We start from the raw sequence: 19,731 nt of genomic DNA, 5'->3' as shown, positions 1-19,731 counted from the left end.
AAAATTGCTTTTCCTCCATCAGCACTGTGAAGGACGACGCTAATTGAGTTTCTCGCCATCAAGCTCGGCTCATCTCCTGTTTGTGAAGTTCTCAACCTATAGATCAACCATACATTTTCTAATAATCCCTTCATCTTCTTCCGTCTCTTTCCCGCAGGCATTCCAATAGTGTACATCCTGGCAACAGTTCCGGCAATGATGCCATGGGAGAAGGAGTACCGCTTTCTCTCGTGGTGCCATCTGGTCGGTTCTGTTGCGCCCTGGTGCGGCAGCTTCGTCTATCACCTCTTCATGAATTTGGAACTCGGCGAGGAATGTACTACCGGCTGCTGCAGCTCGACATGCTCGGCATCTGGATCAGCCAAAGCTTTGGTGAGTCCAACATTCGCGATGAACGGAAACGTTCTTTTCCTTATTCGGAGAGATCTCTGGAAGTGTTCCCAAAATTGACGATTGTTGAAAACAGTGCGTTGGCATCTCGAAGAAGTGTGAAAACGTCCAGAGATTTCGAAATTTAGCAGACTGTAGGGAAAAGAATGTTTGTACTTTTTCTTGAGTTTGGAAGAGCTCTCAGGACATTAAAATCTCGTTAAGTGGTTCAAAAGGTTAGCTGTAATGTGTTGAAAGCTCTTAAATTTTTGTTTTTTTTTTTATAAATTTTAATTGAAATACGCGATCAGTCATGTTTTCAAGTTCTGAGGTAACTTTTCAAAAGGAGCTAACCTCGGGAGTTCTCAAGCGAGATAGCGTCCTCTTAAAAAGTTACCTCAAATACTGTAACGTTTCAAATATTTTTCTGTAAAAAATTATACGATAGCTTTCTTCTCTTGATGAGAATAGAAAATGAATAAAATGAAAATATGAAAAAGTTTTCCACAAATCGTTTCCTCGAATGTTTCATGATGGGAGCATAAACTTGTCACTACAAATTACTTCACCCGATTTTCACCACACCACGGGACACATGTCGGCTTTTCACTTGAGTTTGAGTTTCGCAAACACTCACTCAATGCCATCCTCACATATTCTACCACATACACACACACATACATCCGCCAAGTAAACGAACATAAATTGAATTTGAGCTACAAATTGAATTCCAACTCCGACGCACAACGCATGCCACGCCACCACCAGCATGGAATGCAAATAAAAATACCACATTCATCTCAATTCAACGTTCGAGCATTTTTCCCCGAACCAAACAAGAGTTTCTCTTGTGCGATAATATCAGGACTGACAGTTTCTCAAGTGCAAGGTCGACCCCACTCTTCCAAGAATAAGAAGAAGAAAAATTGTAACTTTTTTTGAACAAGAAGTCTTGCTGATAGCAATTTTTCTATCGTTCCATCCTGGCGCGGACGCCTGACAAGTGTGACAACTTCAAGTTGCGATATAAACGGAGAAAGAAAAAGTGAGGTTACGGTCCGCACCCAAAAGGTGGTTTTATTCTTGGAGGGATAAAATTTTCTGAAAGGAAAGAAGCATTTAAAAGGTCTAAATTGAATCTAGGTTGAAAATCCTGCAAACAAAAATACATTTTTCCAGTAGACAAAAGGCTGTAAAATTGCAATCATAGTCACTTCATGTTCTCAACTCTCTTCGCCCGAATTGGCCACTGGTCAAAAGAGGAAAATAAACTTTCAATTCTTCGTACTGCAGGAGAAAAGAAAGCATTGTCCTGTTTCCTTTGCGAAAACTTGTCTATAAATTGATTCGATCAAAAACTGTTATTTCTAAAGTCAGTTCTATATAAAGAAAACATCCGCTCTGATGCCGGTGGTGGTGGGGGTGGTTTTATTTATTCGTGCCTCGTTCACGTTTAAATAATGGAAACGATCAATCAGAAATACCTTTTTGGCGCTTCAACCGAAAACTTCCAGCACCACGACGAACTTTTCATGCTTATTACGCCGTGGTGAAATTGCTTCTCGGACAGTTTTTGTTAATAAATAAGTTTCTCGAGTTAGAATAGAGGGACAGGGACAAGGTAGGAAAAAGTAAGCAATTTTGATCAGCTGACTCGTCAATTTAGTCAAGATGAAACCATGAATCCTCGTGGTTCCCAACATCCTGGCTTTGCGATCGTATTTTTATAAGTTGCAAAACAATCATCTCAAAATGACATTCCTCCCCAAGCTTTTCTCACCGTCGAACGTGATGAACACGATGACGATAATTTATCCCGAACTCTAAAAAAAAAAAATGAGCACCTCTCAGCGATGGAAGAATTTTCATCAAAATAAAAGCATTTGACGCTCATCAAGAGAAAAAATCGGAAGGGTTCTGAAGGCTCTCCTTTCTCAAGCACAAAAGATCGGTGAAAGGAATCTCAAAAAATCATCATCTTGATTATTCGGTGGATCGTCTATTTCACTACTACACGTCACACGTCGAATGATCTTTAACTTTTTGAAGATGGGCAATGTGTGTAAACAAATCGAAATAAATAATTTTAAGTGATGCTAACAAGGAAAATTCCCAAAAATCTTCAACTGATTGATTTTATTCGAGAAGTTCGGGGGCGATTTTCTTTTGCGTGATTCACCTCCTCTTTCTTGCGCAGGTGAAAAAAGTTCGCAAGCGAAAAAGGTTTTTTTGCGGATTTTCCATCCCTGGCACCACTAAATTTACTAAGTTTTAAATGATTTACAGACATTGGCAGTCGTCCGCAAAAAAAAATGTACAGCTATAGGGTCCTAAAGCCCTATGTAAATGTTTATGTACAACTGTAAAAAACAAGATGAAACCCCATTTCTGCTTACTTTTTTCATTATAACGCAAAAAATAAATAATTTGACAACACAACATTTTTTCGATGGTTCAACTATGGTCCTTCTGGAACGAGCTGTCAAGTACACAGAAAAAAAAATCATGGTAATATTACATCTGGGAAGGAGTACATCTTTTATGTCAGAAACAAGTTGTAATTTAACCTCTGGAAATGTGTAGTTTTACCACTTTTCTGGTGTAATGTCACTTTTTAAGTCTAAATTGAGGTAAAATTACATCATAAAAGAGGTAATATTCAACCTTCCAAATTTACATTATTTTTTACTTTGTTAGACCATTTCTGTCAAGAAGGGCCACGAAGTAATTTTTTTAATTGATTTAAAAATCGATTTTGAATGCTTTGTAGTCGTACACAGTGTCATTGTACTCATAAAAATAAGCTTTACTTTTTTTTCAAAAAATCATAACTCCCCGCCATTTCGACCGATTTTAGCTGTAAAAAAAATCAAAAATCAAATTATTCGCTCAACAGCATTGCCTTCGCGTTCTCGATTGGGACTATCCATAAACCACGTGGACACTTTTTTAGGGATTCTCAACCCCCCCCCCCCCCCCCTTCGTGGACAAAAATCTTTTTGTATGGAGAGTGGACAATCGCCATACCCCCTAAAGTGTCCACGTGGTTTATGGATGGTCCCATTACGAAATTTCTACTCGAAACTAAGTGTCCGAAGGCTTGATTGTTGAGGCAATTGCAAACTTCTTTTTACACCAAAGCTTCTATCCACCCCGGGATTCGAACTGACGACCTTTGGATTGTTAGTCCAACTGCCTACCAGCGACTCCACCGCGACAGTACCCAAGGAGACGACTCCTACACCTGAACTGAGCTAACGACCTAACCTATAGGTTAGACCGGGACCAACATTTACTTCCCGGTCCGACGGAAGGCGTGATCAGACAAATCTCGTCTCGAAAAATTCCACCGGGACCTTCTGGGATCGTATGACTTTGATTTAGTAAATTTTTGCTGGGATGAGTGAATTTTCTGATCAATTTGGTTTGGTGTCTTCGGCAAAGTTGTAGGTATTGTTGGGGACTTTTCAGAAAAAAATAGGTACACGGAATTTTTTTGCAGACTTTTTAATCAACTTCTTTTTTACTAAAACTCAATTTCCCGAAATACGTATTTTTTGATTTTCGAGATTTTTTTATATGTTTTAGGGGACAAAAATCCGCAACTTTTGAGCCATAGAGAAAAAGGTCATAAAATCTGCCACCGAGTTATGATTTTTTGAAATAATACTGATTTTTGGAAAAAATCGAAGTTTCATGCAAAAACAAGTTTGACATTATTTTTTAATGCAAAATTGAATTTGCAATCGAAAAGTACTTTACAGATTTTTTGATAAAGGGCTCCATTTTCAAGAACGGAATCGACGTAACACCTTATAATGTGGCCCTCTTAAACCTTGCGGTTTCGTCAACAGATCCACAGGTGTGTATCGTTCTTTTTGCGACAAGACTCCGCCTCCCGGGTCTCCTAAGTGTAAAGGTATGGCACGGGGAGAGGGCACCGAATACCTATATTTTACACTTAGAATTTTTTGCGTCCGCCTCGGGATTCGAACCAGCGACCTCTGGATTGTGAGTCCAGCGCGCGATCCGATTGATCCACACATGCACACATTCAAGATATAGCCACCAATCAAGACTAGCATTTTAAATGGGCTTAATATTCAATGTTTGGCCCTTTTAAAATGTTAGTCTTGATTTAAAAAATTTAAAAATATTTTTTTCGAAGAGATCGGAAAATTTCACGAATGTTTCATGCATTAACATTGATAATCGGACCATTAGTTGCTGAGATATCGTCATTAGAAAATGGTGGGTTATTTTGGTGAGATTAGGAAAACTTCAATTTTCGTGTTTCTTTTTCTTAAAGCGGCTCTATCTCAGCAACCCGAGGTCCAATCTTCAATTTCTCTTAGACAATTTTATATCAAATTTTCTGAACTTCTCAAAAAAAATATTTTTGGAAATGGTCACTGATGGTCACTATTTTTAAAAATTGAAAAACTGCAAATATTTCGCTAAAATCAAACTTTCGGTGGCTATATCTTGAAAACGGAGCCCTTTATCAAAAAATCTGTAAAGTACTTTTCGATTGCAAATTAAATTTTGCATTAAAAAATAATGTCAAACTTGTTTTTGCATGAATCTTCGATTTTTTCCAAAAATCACTGTTTTTCAAAAAATCATAACTCAGCGGCAGATTATTTGACCATGTTTCTCTATGACTCAAAAGTTGCGGATTTTTGTCCTCTAAAACATATCAAAAAATCGAAAATAAAAAAAAATGTATTTTGGGAAATTGAGTTTTAGTGATAAAAAAGTTGATAAAAAAATCTGCATTTTTTCCGTGTACCTATATTTTCTCAAAAGTCCTCAACAATACCTACAACTTTGCCAAAGACACCAAATTGATCAGAAAATTCACTCAAAAGTTACAGCTGTTTGAATATTTACATACCATTTTTGTATGGACAGCAGCCAAAATTGTATGGAGACTTGTATGGGTGAACCAATGACGCAAAATAGATTATTTGGTCATAGGGAAGACCCCCACAAAGTTTTAGACAAATCAAAAAATACAAAAAATAAAATTGGTCGAAATCGGCCGATTTCGGAGAGAGTTGCTCAAATATTATAGGATCGAGTTGCAGTTCAAGTGTATGTCAATAATCAATAATTTATCTGTTCAAGAACTTCTCAGAGGAATTGTAAGACCACCATATATCGACGACCTGGTCCCACAGCTCGTGAAAAATTCACCGCGTCAAACTTCGATTGGCTCTCTATGTGGTGTCCTCTGTTATTTATTCCCAAGTTTCTAACCTCATTCTGTCCCCCCTTACACGTCCCACACATTACAGGTGCCCTCCCGATGGTAACGGCAACGGTGTACTGCCTCGGTTGGCCCATCAAGTGGTTCATCATCATATCGTACTCGTTGCTGTGCATTTGGGGTCTGTTTAAGGTAAGGCGCCGTCGCGTTAGTACCAGTGTTGCCAGCTTGTCCTAATTTTACTGTTTTCTTCCTTCTTCTTCTTCGATTTCCACAGGCAATGACGGCCTCTTCGCCGTGGCAACGACGGATCTGCTTCCTGTTGCCCTTCACCATGCGAATCCTGCTCACGGTGCTCCGGATATCGAAGGTTGGCGGGGGCAATCCGGCCTCGCTGACGCACGTGTTCCTTCAGGTGAGTTGCGTCCGCTTCCCCCTTTCTTTTTATGAGGGGGAGTGGTGGGGTTTGCGTGAGTCAAAATCAGTGCCGCTGACTGCCTGATGGCTGGTTGTTGTAATTTATACGTCCGTCGACATCAACGGAAAAGTTTTAGGGGCCGTCCTACAGGGTGACCAATTTATTTAGCGATTGTCTACAGCATTTTAAGTTTAGAAGTTGTGAAATTTCTATTTTTTTTCCTGTCATTTTTAAAAGGCGACTGGACCTCTTATCTTCGCAAAGAATAACTGTACTGAAAAGTACTTTTCAGCACTTATTTACAAGTTGGTCGCCCTAGGACAACCAACCTGAACTCCTGTTGTTGCTGAGCTTTCCATTCGCTGTCACTCCCCCACCGGAATCGATTATCGGTGCAAGAATAAATAATACATCAGGTGGAAAAGGCATTATGAATTTATGATGATGTTGATCCGGCGCGGGGTCCTCTAGCCCCAGACCTCCCTTCTTCTCGTTGAACTGTACTAAACCACCGCTGCTGTTGGGGTGTAGTTGCAATGGATAAGCACTATGTGCGAATAGTAAATGCGTAGTTACGTAGTTTATGGACTATGCCGGCCTTCCGGCTCTGTTGGATGATGTCTATCAACTTTAATAGCGAGGGTGTAGAGATAGTGTTGCACCGTGAAAATGTGTAAGGTAAATGGTCTAATTTTCACATTTTCAAAAGCTGAAATGACGTCAAATTTGTAACTGTGCAGACACGTAGGTGATAGACACAATGTCTCTGCCAGCAAAAGGGGGGTTTGTTACGGTGCATTATTGTGCGGATCGCCGCGTCCATGTTCAATGATATTCTCAATCACCACTATCACGTGACTTTCTTGAAATGATAGCCATTGTCTCGTCCGGTCAAAGTGATGGTGACGTGATGATGGCTGGCGGGGTTTTAATGTTAAATCGATTTCGATATCAGATGTGCTGCTAATGTCCTTGGAAGAGACTGTTGTAGCTATTGGTGAGGAGCGTTACAATTTAGTAGGATGAACATTGCATTTGTTAAACATTATAATTTCCAGTTTTTTGATTGTCGGTTTCAATCAGAATTAATGCTGCAAATAAATCATTTTTAATTGTTTGAACTAAGTCCTCCACAACATTAGTATTAATAAGCTCAGAAAATGTAAAAGCAATTGCGTTTTCACCAAAACATTTGCAAGAATTGCAAGAATTTCAAATTTCTTGATGTACTGAATTTCTTTAATTTCTTGAGTTCCATGAATTTCACGAATTTCTTGAATTTCTTAACTTTTTTTAATTTATTGAACTTCTTAAACTTCTTGAAATTCTTAAATTTCTTAAATTTCTTGAAATTCTTAAATTTCTTAAATTTCTTGAAATTCTTAAATTTCTTAAATTTCTTGAATTTCTTGAAATTCTTAAAATTTATGAATTTCTTGAACTTAAAAAAAAATTAAAAAAAATTTTTTTTTTGAATTTTTTGAATGTTTTATATTTTTTTAATTTCTTAAATTACTTAAATTTCTTGAATTTATTGAATTTCCTGAATTTCTTGAATTTCTTAAATTTTTTGAATTTCTTTTTAAATTTCTTAATTTTTTTGAATTTTTTGGACTTCTTGAATATTTTTATATCTTAATTATCTTAAATATTACAATATTATTGTAAAAATTCTTGAAAATATAACCCTCTACAACCCAACCCCACCTCTAGACGGACTTCGATCTAAAAAAATCGTGGAAAATCAATTTTTCAATCAATTTTTGATTTTTTTGAATTTCTAGAATTTTTTGAATATTTAAATTTTTTTGAATTTCTTAAAATTCTTAAATTTCCTGAATTTCTTAAAATTCTTGAAATTTAAAAAATTTCTAAGTTTTCTTGAATTTCTTGAATTTCCTAAATTTCTTGAATTTCTTGAATTTCTTGAATTTCTTGAATTTCTTGAATTTCTTGAATTTCTTGAATTTCTTGAATTTCTTGAATTTCTTGAATTTCTTGAATTTCTTGAATTTCTTGAATTTCTTGAATTTCTTGAATTTCTTGAATTTCTTAAATTTCTTGAATTTCTTGAATTTCTTGAATTTTTTGAATTTCTTGAATTTCTTGAATTTCTTGAATTTCTTGAATTTCTTGAATTTCTTGAATTTCTTGAATTTCTTGAATTTCTTGAATTTCTTGAATTTCTTGAATTTCTTGAATTTCTTGAATTTCTTGAATTTCTTGAATTTCTTGAATTTCTTGAATTTCTTGATTCCTGGTTTTTCTGGAATTACTTAAATTTCTTGATTTTCCTGAATTTCTAAAATTTCTTGAATTTCTTGAATTGTTTGAATTTCTTTTTAAATTTCCTTAATTTTCTTGAATTCTTTGAACTAAAAAAAAACGTGAAAAATCAATTTTTCAATCAATTTTTGAATTTTTTGAATTTTTCAAATGTTTTAAATTTCCTGAATTTCTTAAATTTCTTAAATTTCCGTCAGTGGGGGTGCCATTGGGTCTGGGGGGATGAGATTGGGTCAAAGTGATTTTTTACGGATTTTACCATTTCTCAGATTCTTCTGAATGAAACTGAATTCTGCTAAAAGGGTTGTGTAGGGGACATCTTAAGATGACTTCGCTGAAAAAATCTCGTTCCAGCTGCCAAAATAACAGGATTTATTTTGGCAGGTACGTTTTTGGCCAAAAATGACCTCTCGAAAAATCATTTTTCTAATATTTTTGTTGGAATTGCTCGAAAACTACCCAAATGTTTGAAAATCTCCACTTCAAACATTGTAGCATGTCAATACGACTCCTTCGAACAAGAAACACTGTTGGATGACTTGTTTTTACAATATCGTTGTATTTGAGCATCATTTTAGTTTCATTTGACCCAATGTTACCCCCTCTAAGGGGTGAGATTGGGTCAATTTTCAAACTATTGGCATTTAAGGTAGTGTTCATCAAAATCCCCCATATTTTGAGAAAATGTTAGTAAACTATCTAAGAACAAATCTACGTTGAAAGATTTTCGATGTTATTTAAATTGTTTTTGTTATTAAATTACAAGAGGTGTATCGTTTTTTGACCCATAGTCACCCCCACTGACGGTTCTTGAATTTCTTGAATTTCTTGAATTTCTTGACTTCTGGTTTTTCTGGAATTACTTAAATTTCTTGAATTTCCTGAATCTCTTAAATTTCTTGAATTTCTTAAATTTTTCGAATTTCTTTTTAAATTTCTTAATTTTCTTGAATTTTTTTGACTCCTTGAATTTTTTTATATCTTAATTATCTTAAATATTTTAATATAATTGTTAAAATTCTTGAAAATATAACCCTCTACAACCCAACCCCACCTCTAGACGGGCTTCGATCTAAAAAAAATCGTAAAAATCAATTTTTCAATCAATTTTAGATTTTTTTGAATTTCTTGAATGTTTTAAATTTCTTGAATTTCTTAAACTTCTTAAATTTCTTGAAATTCTTCAATTTCTTAAATTTCTTAAATTTCTTGAATTTCTTAAAATTCTTAAATTTCTTGAATATCTTAAAATTCTTGAATTTCTTAATTCTTTTCAATTTCTTTTGAAATTTCTTAATTTTCTTGAATTTTTTTATATCTTAATCATCTTAAATATTTTAATATAATTGTTAAAATTCTTGAAAATATTACCCTCTACAACCCAACCCCACCTCTAGACGGGCTTCGATCTAAAAAAATCGTGAAAAATCAATTTTTCAATCAATTTTTGATTTTTTTGAATTTTTTGAATTTTTTTAATGTTTTAAATTTCTTTAATTTCTTGAATTTCTTGAATTTCTTTAATTTCTTGAATTTCTTGAATTTCTTAAATTTCTTCAATTTCTTAAATTTCTTAAATTTCTTAAATTTCTTAAATTTCTTAAAAATTTCTTAAATTTCTTAAATTTCTTAAATTTCTTAAATTTCTTAAATTTCTTAAATTTCTTAAATTTCTTCAATTTCTTAAAATTCTTAAATTTCTTAAATTTCTTAAAATTCTTGAAATTTAAAATTTTTCCAAGTTTTCTTGAATGTCTTGAATTGCTTGAATTGCTTGAATTTCTTGAATTTCTTGAATTTCTTAAATTTTGTGAATTTCTTGAAATTTTTGAATCTGTTGTATTTCTTAAATTTCTTCAACTTCTTGTTTTTCTTAAATTTCTTGAATTTCCTGTTTTTTTTTAATTTCTTGATTTTTTTCATTTTTTGAATTGCTTATATTTCTTGATTTTTTTAATTTCTTGAATTTGTTGAATTTCTTGATTTTTTTTTATTTCCTAAATTTCTGAAAATTCTTAAATTTCTTAAATTTCTTAAAAAAAAATGCAATTTATAATTTTTTTGAATTTCTTGAATTTATTGAATTTCTTGAATTTCTTGAATTTCTGGTTTTTCTGGAATTACTTAAATTTTCTTAAATTTCTAGAATTTCTTGAATTTCCTGAATTTCTTCAATTTTTTGAATTTCTTTTTAAATTTCTTAAGGGTTGGAAGTTTAGATTAGATTAGAAATTTCTTAAGGGTTGAAAATTTGACTTTGCAATGTTTTTAAAAATGTAATTTTTTAGGGGAATGTTTGGCTGTGTTTTTACTTACATTTACTATATTTTCAGTAAAAAGAAGTTTGCAGTAATTTTCGTAGTGTCCCAGACTATGCCTAAAAATGGTAATGGTGCCGTTCTAGAGCAGAAAATGTGAAAACAGACAAAAAATGAAAAATGACATAAAAACATGAAAAAAATAAGAAAGGCAAAATGTTATGATAGGAGGTGGTAGAATAGCCAAAAACTACCAAAAACAAAAATGACCTAAACAAGATAATTGCATATTGAAATACTAAAAATAAATCAAGAAAAACATAAAACAAGAAAAGTAAAGTTTGTCATAGAACAAAAGTTGCTCAAAAAGACCACCTGAACACGAGAAAAATTAAAAAAATCCTGAAAAAATGGGCAGTAGAGGGTTAGAACTTCCTATTTATTTTGATTTTCATGATTTAAAAAATGTGTTTCTTGAATATATTAAATTGTTTGGTCTTATTTTATTTGTTGAGTTTCTTAAATTTCTTGAGTTTTTCTAAAGTCATTGAATTTCTCGGGGCTTTTTTGAAATTGTTAAATATCCTGAATTTTTAATCTCATGAATTCCTCGATATCTTTTTTTTTTTGAAATTCTAAAATTGTTTTAGCTATTTAAATTTCTTAAACTCGTTAAATATCATAATATATTTTTGTGTTTCTAAAATAAATTTCTTTAATATGTTGATTTTGTAATTTTCATATTTTTTTTTGTTTTTTTTTATTTTTTTGTGAATTATAAAATTTCTTAAGAGCGAGTCCACGAACAGGGCATACCCCTTTGTATGGGACGTCGTTTGGATCTTACCAATAGCATAAGGGGCAAAAAAAATATTTTTTCAAAAAACTCTAATATTTCAATGAAAATTTAAGTGCAATCAGTTGAAATTAATTTTGAATGCTTTCCCCTGCGCTTAGAATCATTTTTAGCATGTTTCGGTTGATTTAAAAATCATTTGAATTTTTGAAAATTTTCGATGTTTATTATCGCAAAAAGTTTTTTTTCGCTTAAATTTTAGTTTTCGTCAAATTTAACATTTTTCGAAAACTAATGATTGCAAAACAACTGAACTAGTGTAAAATACATTTTAAAACACCTTTTCCGTGCAAATGTTGAAACTATGGCTTGTTATTTGAACATTTTTATTTTTTTATTTTTTTGCCCCCCCCCCCCCTCGAACCCGGCCCGAGCCGAGGGACAAAAACTTTGAAAAATATTTGCATCGGCCTAACTTAGGCAAAATTCAATTTATTTTCAAAATTCAAAATGCATCTGAAAGGGCATAAAAAATGCAACAAAATGCAGGGAGAAACATCCCAATCGGATAAATCTAAAGGGAGTTATTGGCATTTTAGTGAAAAATAGCATAATTTTCAAACTCAAATAAAAAAGTGTTCCATCCAGATATCAACTGCAGCTTGTAAGGGACATCTGAGACTACCATCTGAGTTTGAGAACGCAGCGAGTTGATGTCTGGATGGAACACTTTTTTATTTGAGTTTGAAAATTATGCTATTTTTTCACTAAAATGCCAATAACTCCCTTTAGATTTAACCGATTGGGATGCGTTTTAAGATTTTTGACGGTTTTGAACCTTCAAACTTTGTGTCCCGATTTGCCCCACTTCCCGTTGACCTCGAGTGCTCATTTTTTGGCCCAATGCTTGTTTTATATGTACAAACAACCCCTGAAAATTTCAGACCGATTGGTGAGGTCGATCCGAGATGGGTATGCTTTGCTCGTGGACTCGCTCTTAAATTTTTTGATCTTTCAAAAAAAAAAGTTTTTTTTTATTTTTATATCTTTTTAACGTACGTGAAACCGATCGAAAAGTGGCTTCATTAGTCCAAGCTTTGTTTTGGGAATCAAGAATGATCTTGATTTTGGAAATTATGTAACATTCATATTTCCAGGTGAAATGTGTAGAAATTAGTAGTTTTTTTCTCGAGCCGTCCTGTGAACCTAGTTCAGGTTCTCCGAAACATTTTTCGAAACTAGACTTTCAAATCATAGGAGTCATAGGAAATCCAAAAAAATAAGTTGGTAAAAGTTCAAGTACCATGTGACTCCATTGAAATGTTGCAGATGGCATGATTTAATGGAGACGCATGATAATCCAAGTTTGAAGAATAGGACGTTGAACCGATCAATTGCTCTTACTTATCGAATTTCCGTAATAAAGTAATTTTTCAAGCTCAAGCTTCTATCAATAGCTCAAGTCGGTGACCTTTACCCCCTTTAATTAACTTTTCCTCCCGGTTTCCATGGAAGTTTCTTCACGTGCTGCACGTGTATTTTCCATTCTTCTCTTCCGGCAGCTAATTAGTGACCAGCAGCGTCATTTCTACTGACTTTCTTTTTTCCTCACGCTTTCATTCCAGGACGCGGTGTCGGCGGTGGGCGGGGTCATCGGGGCGATGCACATCCCGGAAAAGTGGTTCCCGGGCAGCGTCGACATCTATCTCAACTCGCACAACATCATGCACGTGCTGGTCGTGATGGCCGTGTACTCGATGCATCAGGTAAGGAGGTTAATATTTTTACGAACGATAGTGTAACGTGCCTCTCTGAAGACTTCTCAATTGACCGAGCACCCCCTGTACCACGCACGCACTTCCGCAAACACGACTAACCATGGTCAGTAATCCCATTTTCACGTGTTACGTAATCGACCTCTCCGGTCCGGTTATTGATCCACGTGCCCTAAGCAAACCGCAGTCACGTGGCCACTATTCAAGGGGATTTTCGCTTGTGTCGTACATGACATTGTTTTCGTTTACTTTGTTTTATACAATGTTTTATTTTTGCTGTTAGTGGGTTGAGGTCGACCCGGAAGCCGTATGTGGGAGTTTCCTTCTTGCATGGAATGTCAGCTGAGTTTTGGACTGGAGAAAATATAGCAAGGAAATGTGCGCCACGGAAGAGGGAACGCGAAAAAAGAGTGTCAGTGTCAGTGACAGGTCACCGGGCAGAGGAAGGTTTTTACCATATGAAAACGAAACGTGCATAATGAAAACATTCGCTATGGGAGGGAACAGATCAAGAAACAAAATATCTGAATATTAAAAAATCTGTATCTTGAAAAAATTATGTCTGTTCTATAATTGTGTAGAACATTGTTACACTCTAAAAAATAACCCTGCAAAGTTACATAAAACACGAAATTTCAAAATATTTTTTTTCTTTTAAATAAAAAAAATTACCCTTCTGGGTTGTTGCAGGTTTGAAAAGAAAATTTTAATTCTCTTTAAATGATATGTGAGCATTTCCATTACCCCATTTGGCATAATGGACATTTGGCATAACGGGTTTTCAAGAAGGACGTTTGGAATAATGAACGTTTGGCATAATTGATCCAAGACATCAGGGACGTTTGGCATAATGGACATTTGGCATAATGGACGTTTGACATAACTCGTTCAAAAACCATCAAGGACGTTTGGCATAATTATTACTGTTTTTTTATAGGTGTTTCTCATTTTTACAAATGTAAATGTATTGTTTTTTTACCTTTTTTATATTACTATAAGAGATTATCATTTGTTTCAAAAAATTTTGTATCTCTATATTTTTCCCACAATAGTAAATTGTTTACTTTTTGAATTATTCACAATAAAGCATTTCTGTGAAGTCTTCATACTTTTATTTAAAATTTAGTTTAAAAAAGGAAATATCTCTTGTTAGCTTTACATTATTCCTCTTTCAATATAATTATGATTTATATTTTTTTATGAAATTTTCCCTTCTTTAATATGAGTTTCAACTAAAAGATGAGAAAAACCCCTTCAAATCTTCGACAATGGACACAATTTTGCTTTTCGTTATATTTTGCAATTAAGTTTTTTTTCTCATTTCTATCACTTCTGCAATTTATTCTCTGTTGGTTTATTTTTTCGCAATAAAATTGTTTACGCAAGTTCCTTTCTTTTATTTATTCTAAACCAATCTTAAAGACGGGACAATTAAAAAAAATGCTAATTAAATTGGTTTTTTGAATATATGTAGGTGAAAAACATAAAAAATAATGCAATTGTCAAACATTTAAACAGACTTTTCCTTCTATAGGTTGATTTTTATATGAAAGAAGAGAAAGTTACATAAACAAACCCAATTTTGAAAAAAATCAAAAAAAAAATTTTATGTTTCCTTCTAAAAGTTGAAATTAAAATTAATAAAGGGAAAATTTCATAACAACTCATTTGCCAAATATTGAAAGAAAGAAAAAATGCACATCCATTAGTTTGAATATTAAAGAGGAGAAAATTGCATAAAAAACAATAATTGCAAAATATTGAAGAAATTAAAAAACAAACTGCACAGCTTTTGAATGATTTTGCCTTCTTTAAGTTTTAAAACAAAAGAAGAGAAAATTGCTTTAAAAACTTATTGCATTTCTTTAAAGAAGAGCAAAATGCAGATTATGGTTGAATTTAAAAAAGAAGGGAAAAGGGAAAATAGTAAAAAATCTCTATTGCAAAATATTTAAAGACTGGCAAAACTTACATCACTTTGTTAGATTGAATTTAAAATAAAAGAAGGAAAAAATTAATACAAAAAATTAGCAGCAAAATATTTCAAAGGAGAAATATTTTTATATTATACAAACTATTTTTAAATACATTTTTAAATAAATTTATGAAAAATTGCATTTTAAAGCTTTTTTAAGAAATATTCAAAAAAGGGGAAAAAACATCTATTGGGAAAAAATGACAAAGATACATAATTTCTTGAAAAAAAAAATCATCTTTTTAAGTAAAAATATCTGTTTAGTTAGAAAATAGGAAAAAAGCTTAACACTATTATTCTTCACAAAAGATAAATACTTTATATGTACTTTATAAAAAATAAATACAAAAATGCTAGCAATAACTATGCAAAACGTCCTTGATGATTTTTGAACGAGTTATGCCAAACGTCCATTATGCCAAACGTCTCTGATGTCTTGGACCAATTATGCCAAACGTCCTTCTTGAAAACCCGTTATGCCAAATGTCCATTATGCCAAATGGGGTACACCCGTTCATACAAACATGGTACGTAAATATTCGAAAATCTGTAACTTTTGAATGATTTTTTTTAACAATTGTGTGTATTCGGCAAAGTTGTAGGTATTGTTGAAGACTATTCAGAAAAAATAGATGCACCGATTTTTTCTCGATTTTTAATTAATTTTTTTAACGAGAGCTCAATTTCCCATTTCGATTTTTTTAAGAGCGAGTCCACGAGCAAAGCATACCCATCTCGCATCGACCTCTCCAATCTGCCTGAAATTTTCAGAGGTTGTTTGTACATATAAAACTAGCATCTGGCCAAAATATGAGCACTCTAGGTTAACGGGAAGTGGGGCAAATCGGGACACAAAGTTTGAAGGTTCAAAAACGTCAAAAATCGTAAAAAAGCTGTAACTTGGGCAAAATTCAATTTAATTTCAAAATTCAAAATGCATCTGAAAGGGCTAAAAAAATGCAACAAAATGCAGGGTAGAGCATCTCAATTGGTTAATTCTAAAGGGAGTTATTGGCATTTTAGTGAAAAAATAGCATAATTTTCAAACTGAAATAAAAAAGTGTTCCATCCAGATATCAACTCGGTTCGACCTGCAGCTTGTAGGGGACATCTGGGACTACCATCTGAGACTGAGACCACTTTGGGTAAGGCAGTTTAACATATCAAATAGACACTTTTACTTTTAGTGAATTTTTTGGTAGTAAATTTTTGCTCAGATGACCCCTTAGATCCTATTTTCTGGTGATAATTTTATCATAATCGTGTTCCTGAGACAATTTCACATTGGAAACATGCATAAAAATGTTTGTTTTCATCCATTTTAACCCTTTAAAAAATGAAAGTTAAAAAAAACTTTGATTCACATTTATTGAAAATCAAGTTCGTTTCCAAGGATACTAGATGACACCAGAAAAAAAGCAGCTTCTTAATTTTTTTATCTTTCATTTTTTAAAGGTTTAAAATGGATGATAATATACATTTTTATGTATGTTTCTATTGTGAAATTGTCTCAGGAACACGAATATGATAAAATTATCACCAGAAAATGGGATCTAAGGGGTCCCCCGAGCATAAATTCACAACCAAAAAATTCACTAAAAGTAAAAGTGTCTATTCAATATGTTAAACTGCCTTACCCAAAGTGGTCTCAGTCTCAGATGGTAGTCCCAGATGTCCCCTACAAGCTGCAGGTCAAACCGAGTTGATATCTGGATGGAACACTTTTTTATTTCAGTTTGAAAATTATGCTATTTTTTCACTAAAATGCCAATAACTCCCTTTAGAATTAACCAATTGAGATGCTCTACCCTGCATTTTGTTGCATTTTTTTAGCCCTTTAAGATGCATTTTGAATTTTGAAATTAAATTGAATTTTGCCTAAGTTATAGCCTTTTTAAGATTTTTTACGTGTTTTAACCTTCAAACTTTGTGTCCCGATTTGCCCCACTTCCCGTTGACCTAGAGTGCTCATATTTTGGCCAGATGCTAGTTTTATATGTACAAACAACCCCTGAAAATTTCAGGCAGATTGGTGAGGTCCAAACGACGTCCCATACAAAGGGGTATGCCCTGTTCGTGGACTCGCTCTTAAATCATGGTCACAACCATTTTTGAAAATATTTTTTTTCGTAAAGTTTAGAAAATCTATTAAATTGTCTAAAAATTTAAGTTTTCTAAGTTTAACCCAAACAACCCTCCATTTTCTAATGTCGTTATGAAATGTCGAAAAATTAAATATTTTACAGGTTTTTTGCGAGTTGTTTTCCTGTTTTCTGTTTCCTTTACAACCAACTTTATTTGCATCCATTGTGATAAATGCCTTATACACAGCTGAAAGGATCCCCCAAAACTCTGTACTGCACTTACAAAATTACTGTTAGTCGATAAACTAAAGACATAAATTGAATAATTGAAAATTAAATATTCGTAAAATTTTCCAATATTTTGGATATCAATATTTTCAAATTTTTAAATCAAGACTAACAAAATATTGTTATAGTTATAAAAAATGTTATTCATGAAATTTCGATATTTCCGATTTCCGATAACTCGGCGGCAGAATATTTGATCATACTTCTCTATGGCTCAAAAGTTGCGAGTTTTTGTCGCATAAACCATATCAAAAAATCTCGAAAAAATAAAAAAACGGGTTTGGGGAAATTGAGTTTTTTTACAAAAAAAAGTTTATAAAAAAAGTCGTTTAAACAATACCTTAACCCCTAAACTTTGCCGAATACACCAAATTGATAAGAAAATTCATTCAAAAGTTGCAGATTTTCGAATATTGGACAGCCGCCGAAATTGTTTGGAAACTTTTATAAGTGAACCAATGACACAAAATAGCTTCTTTGGTCATAGGAAAGGCCCCGTCAAAGTTTGAGCCAAATAAAAAAAAATACAAAAAAAAAAATCCATTTCCGGTTTTGGTAGAGAATAGAGACTAATTTACATTTTTTTTCGCCGAGATCCGATTCTCGTACCGGGATGATGATGAAAAAAAACATTAAATATTCTGCCTTTTTGAAATGTTAGTCTTAATTTAATTTTTTTGAAAATATTGTTTTCGATAAGATCAGATCTCGATTGAATGTTCAAAAGGTCCTATCTGCATTGGAAACCCATGACTCATAGGTTATTATGAAATTTTACTCTAGAGATAATTTCACGAATGTTTCAGGAGCGGCCGTGGCTGACTGGTTACGGTGTTCGCTTTGTAAGCGAATGGTTCTGGGTTTGATTCCCATCTGCTCCCAACGAGAAAGTTAAGTACACTGAATTTGAAATGATGAATATGAACGAAAAATCAAAGTCGCTCTAGGCGGGGTTCGATCCCCCGTCCTTTGGGTTGGTAAGCAAAAATGCTAACCACTAGGCCATGACGACTTGGTAAGCTTGGACTGGAATTAGGAATACTATTACAGAGAGCGAGTCGTGGCACTATAACCACGGCAAATAGTGTCCAGGGCATTCGTGGAAATACAATGTCCCATCCCAGAGGATCCCGGAGTACCAAACCTTCTTAGCATGGTGCTCCCAACGAATACAACCAAAAATCTCGGAGCGTATGGTGGTGTGTCCCCATGCTTCTTCCTACACTGTCGATTCAGAATTGTGTTGTTGTTCGAACACTGTGTGCTCAAACTCAACCCAATTACGAATCATCTCTGCGATACGGCTTTACGCAGTAGGCCTGGCCGCTTTAACGCTTGTGATGTTTCAATGCATTCCGATGCAATGGCGCATTACAAATGTTAATAAATGACAAGAAGAGTGCTAGACGTCATCTAATCTAAGGCACTCTCCAGGATCCCTTCGAAAGATTGGCTGCGCTAGGGTCTGATTAGATTAGATTTGATTAGAGATAATTTCACGAATGTTTCGACGCTGTCGCGCTATCTTGTCGTAGCCGCGATTTCGACGTTCCGAGAAAAACGCGTTTTAATGTTTAACCTTGAATCAACAAAAACTAGAGCATGCAATGTAAACAATGAAAAACACGTTTTGTTTGGTTGACCATGCTGTGCATTGTCCCGAAGTTTGGTTGAAGTTGGTTGCTGGAGTCCCGAGTGATACTTACAAATGTTTACGGTAGTCTAACTTGTACGTGCGTCAAACGCGTTCTGATCTAAAATTCCTTTGGCCAGTTGTCGCAATTACATCAATTTTTAAGGAGGTGACAAGATAGCACGACGTGATTGAAACTTCTTTTATATGTAGAGTGACAACAATGCACGGAGTTTTTTCGGTTGTTATTGAATATCTCAGGGTTGAAATCGAATTTTGGGGATCTGTGAAGGTCAAAATGTGAGGCATTGTTAGCTGCACAAAATGGCGTTCTCAAAACTCAATTTCAAGCAAAACAATGTAAAGGGGCCAATGTGAGTATGTAAACAATGAGTCTATCCTGCTCACTTATAATGTAAACATCCACTGACGTGAGCAGGATAGACTCTTTGTTTACAAACTCGCATTGGCCCCTTTACATTGTTTTGCTTGATTTGGCCCAAGACAAGTTAGCACGACACAATGGTTCAAAAGGCTGTTTTGACGCATTTTCGTGCTTTGACATGTTCTACAACTTTGTTCAGCATTGTCATGGCCTACTTTTGGTGAATTTTTTTTTCAAAATACTCATCACAGT

At 33.8% G+C, this 19,731-nt stretch overlaps 1 protein-coding gene across 1 annotated transcript in view; it reads left to right on the top strand.

Moving 5' to 3' along the window:
- Window positions 1–19,731, top strand: part of LOC6042708 (progestin and adipoQ receptor family member 4) — an 81,123-nt gene that overhangs the window by 53,287 nt on the left and 8,105 nt on the right. Inside the window, 5 exon segments of the mRNA XM_038259405.1 lie at window positions 158–310; window positions 313–372; window positions 5,670–5,773; window positions 5,859–5,996; window positions 12,965–13,105. Coding sequence (XP_038115333.1) covers window positions 158–310; window positions 313–372; window positions 5,670–5,773; window positions 5,859–5,996; window positions 12,965–13,105 — 596 coding nt within the window.

The sequence above is a fragment of the Culex quinquefasciatus genome, chromosome 1 (assembly GCF_015732765.1).
Source record: "Culex quinquefasciatus strain JHB chromosome 1, VPISU_Cqui_1.0_pri_paternal, whole genome shotgun sequence".
Classification (NCBI taxonomy): domain Eukaryota; kingdom Metazoa; phylum Arthropoda; class Insecta; order Diptera; family Culicidae; genus Culex; species Culex quinquefasciatus.
This window is presented reverse-complemented; position numbering and strand designations above follow the sequence as displayed.